Below are 13,098 nucleotides of genomic sequence, written 5' to 3'. Positions count from 1 at the left end.
TTATTATAAATATAGAAAGTAAAATTTATTAAATGATGTCATATAGTGTTGAAAATGAAGACAGTGTTATCAGTCAAGATTCAGTTATCGTTAAAATCTCTTGTTTGGTTAACTAAAATTAAACTTTTTAAGTATAAAGTATATATGAAGAACTAAATTTTATTGATTCTTGAGGTTCATTTTAATAAATATAAGTTTTTGCTTAAATTTCGTCTGAAACTAAGGTTAAACATCACATTTAACTTGCATAAACCTTGATACATAAAATAATGACTAAAAATTTAATAAATATCAAACGAAATCTATTTTTATGTATAAATTAAAACCACATGCTCACAAATTCACAAAAATACGAAAATATCTTTCAATTGATGATCCTCACAAGTTGTAATATCATACTTTATCATGTTAGTAGAGGATATCGAATCACTTGTGTCCCTTTGGGGTTTGCTAATTTTCCTACTTAACTTTCTTCCTCATAAATAAATTTTCGTTAAAAATCATATAATTGTGTGACGAAGAAACTTTAATAATTATAAAACTTATCAATAAGATATTTTTAACCTACAAATACATTAAATTAATTATGCGGTAGAAAATGTGACACATTATATTTATGTAATATAAATTAATGTTTTTGTATTGAATTTGGACCCGAGCTTAACACGGGTCTATGTCTAACTAGTGTGTGTGTATAAGTATGAATGTATATATAAGTGTATATATATGTATATATATTTTGAGTTTGAATTCAGGCTTAGCACGGATCAATGTCTAACTAGTGTGTATATATATATTATATGTATGTATGTTATGGAAGGCCGGTGCTAGAGCCCGGGCCCAACAAATATAGATACTTGTGTTTTTCTTGTTTCTAAGCAGACTTTAGTAGTTCAAACAGCCAATTTTACGCTATACTTAATGATTGGCACTTATATGCCCCTATTTTGTTATTGTCTTTAATTTTTGTCCCTCATAACAAATAACATTTTCGCTGGAAATAGTTTATATTTTCGTATCATAATATCTCACAAGGTATGTCCCACATAACTTTTGCTCTTAAAGAATTTATTACTCGCTAGGCATAAGTTCAATTGCTAAAGAGTAACTTAGTGCGAGTCACAGGGGCGGAGCTATAGTTTAAGGTGGGGGTTCGGCCGAACCCAGTAGCTTTTGCGTAGACCCTGTATTTGTACTAAAAATACTCGATAAGAGACATAATTATTTACATGCAAGCTCTCATACAAACACAAGTCAATGGTTTAGTGGCATCTTAGAGGGTAGCGAGACGTCCAAAGCTTCAAACCCAAAATTAGATTTTCAAAGAACTTAGGGGTCGTTTGGTACGCGGACTAAATTATCCCGGAATTATAATCCCTAGACTAATTTATCCCGTCTGGGAGATGGGATAAAATAATCCCAAGATTAGTGGGATAAGGCGGGATATCCCATCCTTAAGATTGTGCTTCATTTTATACTCTGTTTGGTAGAAGGTATAAATTTATCCCAGAATAAATTTATACCTTCTACCAAACATGGTATAAAATTAATCAAAAATTAGTGTTGGGATATCATAGCTTTTACCATGTACCAAATGACCTATAAGTCTCAAATTCTGGCTTCGCCTCTGACCAGTCCCCTTCAAGAAAATGAAATAAGAACAACCTCTGGTCGTCACATCGGATCCTTCCATATTCAACATGTTCCACCAAAAAAGGCTTGTTCTCTAATCCGCATCGGGCAAAAATCAAAGACCAGCCCATTTGAAGGGTAACATGCAATTTCTTCATACTTTATTTCTTGTAATTTCTAACCTGACTTCTACATTGGAAGTATTCGCTTTCCTTTGTTATCTTTTGATAAAAAGTTTCTACTCTAGCATGTAATTTTAGTTGTCAATTATACAATTTACCTAGCAACTGTTGCAACCATTTTTCACAGTTATTGAGGTTAGTGATTACACAAATATTACCCAGTATTATTGCTAAATTACTACTACTAACTAATACACATTTTAACATTAATTTACACTTAACTATGATTGATAGTAATATGATTTAGTATACGCATAGGAAAGAGATAAGCTTTTAAGCTTTTGCCGCATTTCACGTACTTGAATTGTTCAAGTAAAATATATATTATGCATGAGTTTATATAAATAATAATGTTATTAAGAAAAGGAGTATAATAATGTTAAATCAAATTAAATGGATGTATCAACCTTTAATTGTAAGACGATAATGCCACTATTCTTCTTTGTTGAAAACACAAATTATTAGTGCAAACTTTGTCTCAACAAAAGTAAATTAGAATCACGACGGAAACTTTATGACTTATTCATTGTAATATCATCCTATTAGTATATAGAAATTAAATGGTCTAATAGCCCCTACACTTTACAGGAAAAGGAGTATATCAAATAGCATTGAAGTCATATAAAGCGTAAGAAAATTACAATATCAATATAACTGTTACAGTAGATTTTACTCTATTTTCTAAGTTGCTCGATCACATATGCTATAAGCAGTTGTTTTTTTGGTTATTGTTGCAGATAAACTTATCTGATGGTATAAAATTTATACTGTACGTGATCACTGCATAGAAGTTTTAACTCCAAATAAACGTGGAATAGGAACTAACTTATCATTTGCAAACTCCAAACATCTTGTTTAAAACTTCAGACAACCACCTAAATATCCTACTCTTTTGACGGGCTAAATTTGATTCTCCAATTAGACTGACTCAACAGTTAAACCCTGTGGGGCAGAAGACTCAACAAACCTACCCCTAGAGAACAATTGAATTTACAAGTAAATCATCATTCTATTGGATATACTGGTACCAACAGCTTAGTTACAAAGTTAAAGGGTATACATAAGAGAAAAATAAAAGGAGATTGCCACAGGGAGAGTCAACACCACTGAGCAGAAAAGAGTTATGTCTTGTACAGAGAACAACTGAAACCACAAACAAACCAAACTGAAGAAGTAATGAAAAAGTTCATCGCAGAAACTAGAACAAACCTATGCAAGCCTAAGACGACTAAAAAAACATAAGTTAACTGTATGACTAAAGGTGTCAAAAAACAATGTGTAAAATAGTCGTACCACAAACCAGCCATCAAATGGACAGGTCGCGAAAAACATTGTTTTCCTCTTTCTACAAGGTAAAGGTTTCTAAAAATATCAAAATTTAGCTTTTCTTTGCTTCATGCAAAAGATACCTGTGCTTCTGCTACACTAGGCTCTAACTTCAAGTTAACTTCTGAAAGAGAGAGTACACTTTAATGCAATCAACTTACTTTCCGATTTTTTTTTTCCAGCATGAACGTTAGAGAACTGTCACACTGCCGTTCTATTAGGTACCCAGTCTTTCCTCTAAAGAAATGATCAATACTTTGTCTGATCAAATTTCATGTCTGTTAACTTTTTAAATCTACTTCATTTGGTTGCTGCAAATGCATCTACTTGTGGATTGTCGACTTAGGCTCTTTTTCTTCTGATGATGATTATGTTGATCTCTTTTATTGAGGTGTGGACTTGTTGACTCCATTTTTGAATTTCATTCTTTTCACAAAATCCTAGTTTTGCATGTCACTCAACCTTGTCTACCAAAGCCGTGGAGTATTGATGTTTCTTGGGTGATAGAATAGACTCTTCACTTTTTGCAGACTCCATTTTGGGTGAGGAAGTTGAGTCATGGTGTTTCTTGGGTGATGGCGTAGACTCTTTAGTTTCATGTATATCCATTTCAGGTGAGGAAGAGTTTTGATGTTTCTTGGGTGACAGGGCAGACACTTCACTTTTGGATGACTCCACTTTCTTAGAGGAAACTGTGAGGTCCGGATGTTCCTCATGTGACTTAGACGATTCTTTATTTTTGGGTGATTTTGGAGACACTACATTTTTATCAGGAGATTTCGCGCCTCCATTTTCTACCGGAGGTTCTGTGATCCTACTTTTGCTGGGGGATTGATTTGTTGAGTCTTCTTTCACTTCAGTTTTGCTGGAAGGTGAGTCCACTTTGGCAGGCGCAACTTTAGAGTCATGCTGAGTCTTGGATGAGTCTGGAGACTTTTCATTCTTATTAGGCGAGTCCTTACAATCATCTTGCTTAGTGTATATACTAGTGCCGTCCTCTTTTTTGTCTGTGAACGAGTCTAAAGACTTTCCATTCTTATGAAGCGAGTCCTTACCATCATCTTTCTTCGTGGATATACCAGTACCGTCCTCTTTTTTGTCTGTGGGTGAGTCTGAAGACTTTTCATTCTTATGAGGCGAACACTTACCATCATCTTTCTTCGTGGATATACTAGTGCCATCCTCTTTTCTGTCTGTGGGCGACTCTGAGGAATTTTCATTCTTATGAGGCGAGTCCTTACCATCATCTTTCATGGTGGATTTATCAGTGCCGTCCTCTTTTTTGTCTGTCAACTCTGCTACCTCGGGATTGACCTCTGTCTTTTTCTCAACCTCCAAAGGTCCAAGCTTTGCATCAATATTCTTAATTGCAGTTGTTAATGATCTTGCATCACGAGCAGCTGCAAGCCGTCCACCTGATGATGCCTGTTTGCGAGAATAAAAGAAGATATCACCACATCAAAGTAGTTCTTCATGGCTTTAAGTGGTCTTATTATTAGAAAAATTATAATTATTATTCTCATTATCTGATAAGTACGTACTGCTAAAACAACCTAGAAGTGGACAAAATGACCTCGGATTTCGCAGCAAAAAAATAGATAGCTATAATATGTGTTTCCGCTTGAAAATGGTTGGCTTTTCTGTCGCCAACTTGTTAGGGACCGTTGACAAATCTAATTCTATTAAGATTGGATCAGATCCTGATATGATTTTGATATGATCAGATTCTAAATCATAATTAGACAGATTATTATCTGATTTAGTTTCCATTATTATAGAGATTTTATCTTGTTTCCTTAATTGTATATATCCTAGTTAGGCTTCAGTTTTGTGTATAAATACCTCTGTGATTGGTTGTATAGACACACTTGAGAATTAATAAAATCTCTCTTCTCAAAGTCTTCATGGTATCAGAGCTCGTGCCTTTTTAGGAGATAGAGTTTCCTCTCTCCCGCACTATTGAGCCGCGGTAAAAAATTTCTCTGATTTTCCTTTTGTTTTCTCCTGTTCTAGTCTTTTTCATGCCACCATGTCAGAAACTAATCCACACCTACAGATTAGCCCTGTGAAACTTGATGGTAGTACCACTTACCTTGCTTGGTCTAGATCCAGTTATTATTTATCAAAGCTAGAAAGTTGCAGGGGTACATTAATGGGGATAAGAAAAAACCAGCTTCCTCTGATCCCACCTACAGCCAGTGGGACTCAGAGAATTCGCTTGTCATGTCATGGCTTATCAACTCTATGCAACCCCAGATTACCAGACAATATCTATTGCTAGACACTGCTGAAAAAATCTGGAATGCAACTAAGCTCACCTACTCAAGCATGGGGAATAATGCTCAGATCTTTGAGATCCGTAACAAAGTCCATGGCACAAAGCAAGGTGAGATGTCAATTTCTCAGTATTTTTCTGAATTGAGTGGTTTGTGGCAAGAGCTAGATTATTATCAAGACTTCCAAGTAGATTGTACTCAGGATGCAGTAAAGTTCCAGAAACTTTTTGAAAAGGAGCGGATCTATGATTTCTTGGCCGGGTTGAACCACGATTTTGACCAGATAAGGGTTCAAGTACTTGGTAAAAACCCTTTTCCTTCTCTTGAGGAAGCCTATTCCTATGTCCAGCAGGAAGAAAGTAGAAGGAGTGTTATGCTCTACACAACACCAATAGAGAAGTCTGGGTTGACTGCTAGTGATTACACAATACCAATTGAGAAGTCTGGATTGATCGCTAGTGATTTTCGAGAGCACATAAAGGCTACCAATTATGATAAAGATCACTTACATTGTGATTAGTGTGGGAAGCCACGCCATACCAAGGAAACTTGCTGGAAGTTACATGGTCAACCCTCTAGAGGTCGTGGAGGAAAACGAGTCAACTCAATGAGAGCTCAAGCAAATTTTTCAAAGACAGTAGAGTCATCTAAGGAGACAACCTCTGGTGAATTTTTCTCTCCTAGTGAACTCAAGCATCCCAAGTCCTTTTTGTCGCAACTTGACTCTTCCTCCAGTGCAACATCTAATTTGGTGAAGTCAGGTACTGCTTTTACTGCTCATCTTAATTCATGGATTATTGATTCTGGTGCGAATAGACACATGACAGGCTCCTCTAAAGAACTTCTTAACTACTCTCCATGTCTAAAAACAGACAATGTTAGAATAGCCGATGGTTCTCTTTCCCCGATAGCTGGAACAGGTTCTGTTTTTTGTGATCCTAATATTCAGCTATCTTCAGTACTTCATGTACCTCAGTTTCCAGTTAACCTTTTATCAGTAACCGCCACTACCAAAGCTCTAAACTGCAAAATTGAGTTTTTTCCTGATTATTGTGTCTTTCAGGATCTTCAACAGGGAAGAGGATTGGCAGTGGTAGAGTGCATGATGGCTTATATATGTTGGAGAGGAATCAAAGTGATGTTCTATGTCAAGGCCTTTTTGGAGAAAATAAGAATGTCAATGAAGAAATAATACGGTGGCATAGGCGGTTGGGGCATCCATCCTTTTTTATTTTAGAAAAACTATATCGTAGTTTATTTTCTAGGATTCAGGTTGAATCTTTGTTTTGTGACGCTTGTGAGTATGCCAAACATACTAGAAACTCTTATCCGTCAAGTAATAATAAAAGCACAGTTCCTTTCATGACTATCCATTCTGATGTTTGGGGGCCTACTTAGACAGCCTCTCTGTCCAGTAATCGATGATTTGTCACTTTTATTGATTGTTGCACTAGAATGACTTGGGTTTACCTGATAAAAGCAAAAAGTGATGTATTTTCTTGCTTTCAATCTTTTCATAAGATGGTTTGCACTCAGTTTGAAACTAAGATAAAAATTTTGAGAACTGATAATGGCACTGAATACCTGGATAGTCGATTTGGTACTTATTTGGAGTCTAACAGGATCATCCACCAAACTAGTTGTCCTTACACTAGTAAACAAAATGGAGTGGCTGAACGGAAAAATAGACATTTGTTGGAAGTTGCTAGATCCCTCATGTTCACCATGAATCTCCCAAAAACTTACTGGGGAGATGCAATTCTAGCAGCGGCTTATCTTATCAATAGAATGCCTCTCAAAGGCCTCAATTTTAAGAGTCCTTTAGAGATTTTACGAGGGAATAATGTCTATACTGTTCCTCCAAAGGTGTTTGGGTGTGTTTGTTTTGTTCATAGTAGGAATGCAGGAAAACTAGATCGAGGGCCCTTAAATGTGTGTTTGTTGGGTATTCTCCAACACAGAAAGGTTATCGATGTTACTATCCTCCATCAAGGAAGTATTTTGTAAGTATGGATGTTACTTTTAGAGAATCTGAACCTTACTTCAATGGAACCCAATCACCTCTTCAGGGGGAGAATAATGAAAAAGAAGAGGTGATACCTAGTTCTGGATTTATTGATGACATTACTCTAGGTGAGAGTTCCATCAGAGAGAGTGTTCAGGAGGATGCAAGACGTACTGCTCAGGGGGAGACTACTGTTCACGAAAAGACTATTGGGTGTCTGGACAAACCTGATTTGATGAGACATTCAAGGAGAAACAAGAGACAAGAAGCCATCATGCAACCTACTCCCTGCCAAGAATCCTTCTCTTTTGGTGAGTCATCTTTAATTTCTGATTCTTCTGATGATTTAGATAGACCTATTGCTCAAAGAAAAGGGGTCAGATCCTATACCAAACATCCTATTTCTAACTTTGTGTCCTATGATTCCTTGTCCCCTTCCTATAGAGCCTTTGCCTTGTCCATTTCCTCTGTGTCTATTCCACAGGTTTGGAGGGAAGCTTTCAAGGATCCCAAGTGGAAAGAAGCAATGTTTGAAGAAATGAAGGCTCTAGCAAAAAATAAGACTTGGGAATTAGTTGTTCCTCCACCAGACAAGAAGTTGGTCGGCTGCAAGTGGGTGTTCACTGTGAAACATAAAGCCAATAGTTCGATTGAAAGGTTCAAGGCCAGATTGATAGCTAAGGGATTCACTCAAACATATGGAGTGGACTACCAAGAAACATTTGCTCCTGTTGCAAAGATGAACACAATCAGAATCTTGTCATCATGTGCAGTCAACCTTGACTGGGAATTGCAGCAGTTTGATGTAAAAAATGCATTCTTACACGGTGACTTGGAAGAAGAAGTGTGTATGGAGATTCCTCCTGGATTTGATAATGAAACAAGTCAAGGAAAGGTGTGTAGATTGAAGAAAGCTTTATATGGGCTAAAACAATCTCCCAGAGCATGGTTCGACAGATTCAGCAAAGCCATGTTTTCTTTTGGTTATTAACAAAGCAATGCTGATCATACTCTCTTTATAAGACATCACAAGGGTAAGATCACTCTTTTAATAGTTTATGTTGATGATATAATGATGACAGGTGATGACAAAGAAGAGATGGGTCAGCCAAAGAAGCTTTTGGCTCACGAGTTTGATATCAAGGATCTAGGCAAGCTGCAATATTTCTTGGGAATTGAAGTGGCTAGATCAGGAAAAGGAATCTTCATTTCTCAGAGGAAATATATTCTAGATCTCTTGGAAGAAACTGGTATGTTGGGTTGTAAACCAGCAGGAACACCAATTGAGAGCAACCACAAGCTACAAGCAGGGATAGGAGAGTCGGTTGATAAACAAAGATATCAGAGATTGGTTGGAAGACTCATTTATCTTTCACACACTAGACCTGACATAACATATGCAGTTAGCATGGCAAGCCAGTTCATGCATGATCCTCGTGATTCTCACATGCAGGCTGTCTTTTTCATTTTGCGATATTTGAATCTGCTCCCAGAAAAGGTCTTCTTTTCACCAAACATGGTCACCTCCATATAGAAGCTTTTACAGATGCTGATTGGGCTGGATCTCTAGATGATAGGAGGTCTACAACTGGTTATTGCACACTTGTGGGAGGAAACTTAGTCACTTGGAGAAGCAAGAAGTAAAGTATAGTTGCTAGATCAACTGCTGAAGCAGAGTATAGAGCTATGGCTCAGGGTGTCTGTGAACTTCTGTGGCTGCGAAAGCTACTAGAAGAACTGAAAATGTCTGGAGATAATAAATTATCCTTGTACTGTGACAACAAGGCAACCATCAGTATAGCCCATAATCCAGTACAACATGATCGGACAAAACACATTGAAATTGATCGACACTTCATCAAGGAAAAGTTGACTGATGATACCTTGAGCCTGTTCCATGTGACATCCAGCAAGCAGCTAGCTGATGTTTTCACTAAAGGGCTTAGCAGTAGAACCTATCACAACTTAGTTTGCAAGTTGGGCATGTGTGATATCTATACACCAACTTGAGGGGGAGTATTGACAAATCTGATTCTATTAAGATTGGATCAGATCCTGATATGATTTTGATATGATCAGATTCTAAATCATAATTAGATAGATTATTATCTGATTTAGTTTCCATTATTATAGAGATTTTATCTTGTTTCCTTAATTGTATATTTCCTAGTTAGGCTTCAGTTTTGTGTATAAATACCTCTGTGATTGGTTGTATAGACACACTTGAGATTTAATAAAATCTCTCTTCTCCAAGTCTTCAACATATAACATAAAGGTACTTTAGATGAAATTTCTGCAACTTCTAGAAGCTTCTGGTGGGGCACCATAGAATCTCACGAACCCACGACATAATGTTTTTGAATCAGGGGTTAGAACACGCAGAAAATATCCAAGGAACCGTGTGAACTGATTATCTATGCTGACTAATCGTTTGAATGCGACAACCCTTCCTCCACTTGTTCATTTTATCATATTAGCAACGAGTTCACTAGTCACATTTGAATCATTGAATGCTAGAAAAAGTAGAAGTTACGCAAAATTAATTCATAACTTACCTGTTCCAATTGTTCAGCCCTTTTCTTAAGAGCTTCTGAAGAAGCTTCCTTGTAAATAAGTTTTAAAATGTAGACCAAGTGAGATTGGAGATTCTCCTGACGATGTTCATCTGCTTTGCATTGGGGAACGGTAGACTGGCAACCAACTGGATAAAAGGAACAATTGACAAGCTTCATTGGACAAATAGTTATACAATGCCGGTCCATTTCACGCCGCATTAGCATTTCTGGACACTTTTGCTCGCACTGAAGTATTTTAAAAGGACAGGTAGAATCATGCTGTTCCAGTTGAGCTGCACTAAATCTGGCATTACACCCCTCGTTTTCACAGTTTATTTCCCTGAAACCACACGAGGATATATGTTCCGCAAGCTCTTTTTCGGACTTAAACTTCATATTGCAGTGAAAGGTGTTCTTGAAGTCGACATTTCTAATCACTGTTTGTGCTACCGTTTCCCTCCTCCCCATCAACCAAAAGCCATTTATTTCCATTTCTTGTACGAAATCATCTATTCTGTCCTCTCTCCTTTCACTTAGTATCCATCCCGAAACCTTGCTAAAAAAAATTCTCTTTGACTGACCAAAATCATCAATAAAATCTGAAATGTTATCATAAGGGTTGTCGGACACTACTGTTTCCGTTCCACCTTCGTTGACAACAGATTCAGCAACAAATGACTCGCTTCTCTGGATAAGATAATCCACCATTTCTCTTCTGATATCAACAGCCACAGAAGCAGGGCTCTTGAATAGACCACCTGTCGTATTGTCAACACAGGCGGAGGCTAATCCTGTAAGGAATTCCTGTGCTACCTTGCGAACCATTTCTGCATCAAATAGATTACAAGAAAAGAGAGGACCTTCTTCTTTTACTTCTTCAAGTGTTGCTGGTTTTATATCCCCTTCATTTGTAGGGGGATCCATGTTTAAAGAAGCTTCCAACATGTCTGAAGAGACAATGAACTGCACTATAGTAATTAGGATTAACATTCAGGTGCAGCAAAATGAATACAAAAAAAAATCATCAAACAAAATAATAATAACGTAGATAGCATGATAGGGCGATCTTCACTGTTGAAAGAAATAACTTTCAGCAATTAACTGCGCGCAAAATGTGCACCAGTGTTCACTTGTTGAGTCTGACCTAATGAGCTTTTACGGCAAAATAAACAGATGATGCGCTCACTGGAACAAGAGAATTGACGAAATTCATTTTACTCCACCAAGTTTTAGGTTTCATATTATGTAATGCCACTGGCCCAACCTATATCTTCCTTCATGAATATATTCTACTTGGTAAGCTACATTCTTCAAGAAACAGAAGCAGTAAAAGATTCATGAAATAACACCCAACCCCAAAGACAAAGGAAACTTGAAAGTAAAGGCAACCAACATAACACTCAAGAACCGATACCCAACCACAAAGATTTAAAAAAAAAAAAAAAAAATTAAAAACTCAGAGTATGGCAGCCAAGGTGTACATCTTTATTAACATTCTGCTAATAAAAAGAAATGTACAATTTTTGTTAACATCTTATGTATGAAACTAATAAAAATTCACATGTTTGTGCAAAGAATTCAGTACTTTCCACATTTTCAACCTCCAATTACTTGTTATATGAATATAGCAGTGATTGAATCCCCTAGGCTTCTTATTGTGTTTACTTATTTATATCTTGAACCCCCTTAGTGAAAAATCCTAACTCCGCTACTGAGATTGAGTTAAACAAATTATGTATAAGTGTGTCCAAAGAATATGTCCTTTGTTAAGATGGAGAACTTGTTTTCTCTATATAATTTCTGGTACTCTACAACTTGAGGTTAAACGGACAACATTCAATTAGAAAGGAAAGGATTATCTCCTAAGCTTGGCCTTGGCTTTAGAAAATCCTTTTGATAGAGTCCCTATTTAATGCTATACAACTGAACTTACTCCACAAGGTGGTGTAAGATATAGGAGATTCCTTGAAAGCAATAGGAGTTCTGAATCCTAATAAAGAAATGACTACTAAAACCAAACCAAGATTCACTGATAAAATACAAGGCAAGTGATTTTAGCACATCGCTACACTTGAAGTAGTGATCGAACTATCAATTTTACCTCCTATATATACAAAAGTGGTATTAGTACAATTGGGAGAGACATATTACATTAAGGATAAACCAAATTTAGACATAATAAACACATAAAGGGAAAATAAATCACCCCATGCCAGACACTAAATATAGAGTCTAATCAAATCATTGAATCCCTATACCTAAATTTCCTAACCAAGAAAAAAGAAGAGGAATGCACCCTCCAATTTTTAGAGCAATTGTGAAATGGCCATTACAAAATCACACATAAAATCCAAAATAGAACATAAAAGGAGATATATATGTATATATAGATATAGAGAGAGAGAGAGAGATCACCTCTAACTTGTATGTTGTAAGATAAATGTAAAACTTTTGGAACCCATAAAATGGGGAGGAATATACCTACTAAAATCCAAAATCAGCTCAAATGACCTTTTTCCTAAGAACATTTTTCAAGAAAGTCAAAAGCTACAAAATGCAGAAAGAAGAAAGTATAAAGACAAGAAGTAACAAAAGGTAAAAGAAAAGACAGTAAATTTCAGTGAAAAACAAAAAAAATTACCTTGCAAATATTGAGTGGTTTTGCGTTTTTGTCTCCTCAAAGGGAGCTGAATAATTTTCTACAGTATGTACAATGTTATTCTAACCGACAAAACCGTTTTTCCATGATCGCCTCTTCCCTTTTTCATTTTTCCTTTTTTTTTTTTTTTTTTTTTTTTTTTGTGAAATTAAGTAGGCACTCTAAAATAATCATCAACCTTTTTCATTTTGTAATATGAATACTTAAGCCGTTAATTACGAAAGTACATACTACTCTGAGGTTTTGTAGGAGGTCCAAGTCACCATCCCTGAGTTCGGAGCCCAAGGAGCCGTTTGGACATGGTTTGAAATTATGTTTGGACATGCAATTTAGATAGGGACGGTCAATTTTACTCTCAAAGTATGATTTATAGTTTAAATTACCCTCTATCAAAGTTTGGGATCAAATTTGTCCTCTCCATTAAAGTTTGGGATCAAATTTGCCCTCCCAGTTAGGATACTTG

At 36.3% G+C, this 13,098-nt stretch overlaps 1 protein-coding gene across 3 annotated transcripts; it reads right to left on the bottom strand.

The window, feature by feature from the left end:
* Nucleotides 1-2,980: 2,980 nt before the first annotated feature.
* Nucleotides 2,981-12,818, bottom strand: LOC132615366 (uncharacterized). Of its 3 annotated transcripts, none has more exons than XM_060329961.1 (3): nucleotides 12,618-12,818; nucleotides 9,977-10,939; nucleotides 2,981-4,565 (listed from the first exon to the last, which is right to left on the bottom strand). In XM_060329961.1, the coding sequence occupies exons 2-3, from the start codon at nucleotides 10,919-10,921 to the stop codon at nucleotides 3,594-3,596; spliced, it is 1,917 nt and encodes a 638-aa protein (XP_060185944.1). In that variant the 5' UTR covers nucleotides 10,922-10,939; nucleotides 12,618-12,818; the 3' UTR covers nucleotides 2,981-3,593. The 3 variants fall into 3 exon arrangements, with proteins under 3 accessions (XP_060185944.1, XP_060185946.1, XP_060185943.1); XM_060329963.1 differs by lacking the exon at nucleotides 12,618-12,818 and adding an exon at nucleotides 12,392-12,587 and having other exon boundaries at nucleotides 9,977-10,944; XM_060329960.1 differs by lacking the exon at nucleotides 12,618-12,818 and adding an exon at nucleotides 12,392-12,587.
* Between the last annotated feature and the right edge of the window lie 280 nt (nucleotides 12,819-13,098).

This window comes from Lycium barbarum, chromosome 10, assembly GCF_019175385.1.
Source record: "Lycium barbarum isolate Lr01 chromosome 10, ASM1917538v2, whole genome shotgun sequence".
Lineage (NCBI taxonomy): Eukaryota > Viridiplantae > Streptophyta > Magnoliopsida > Solanales > Solanaceae > Lycium > Lycium barbarum.
The sequence above is the reverse complement of the archived record's forward strand: the minus strand, read 5'-3'. Positions and strand labels throughout refer to the sequence as shown.

What these genes read in the sequence shown, in the direction of transcription:
- LOC132615366 (XM_060329961.1), bottom strand. Translation starts at nt 10,921, where the DNA reads ATGTTGGAAGCTTCTTTAAACATGGATCCCCCTACAAATGAAGGGGAT. An exon ending in GGGCTGAACAATTGGAACAG is followed by an intron (nt 4,566 to 9,976) that starts GTAAGTTATGAA and finishes TCTCGCAAACAG; the next exon opens with GCATCATCAGGTGGACGGCT.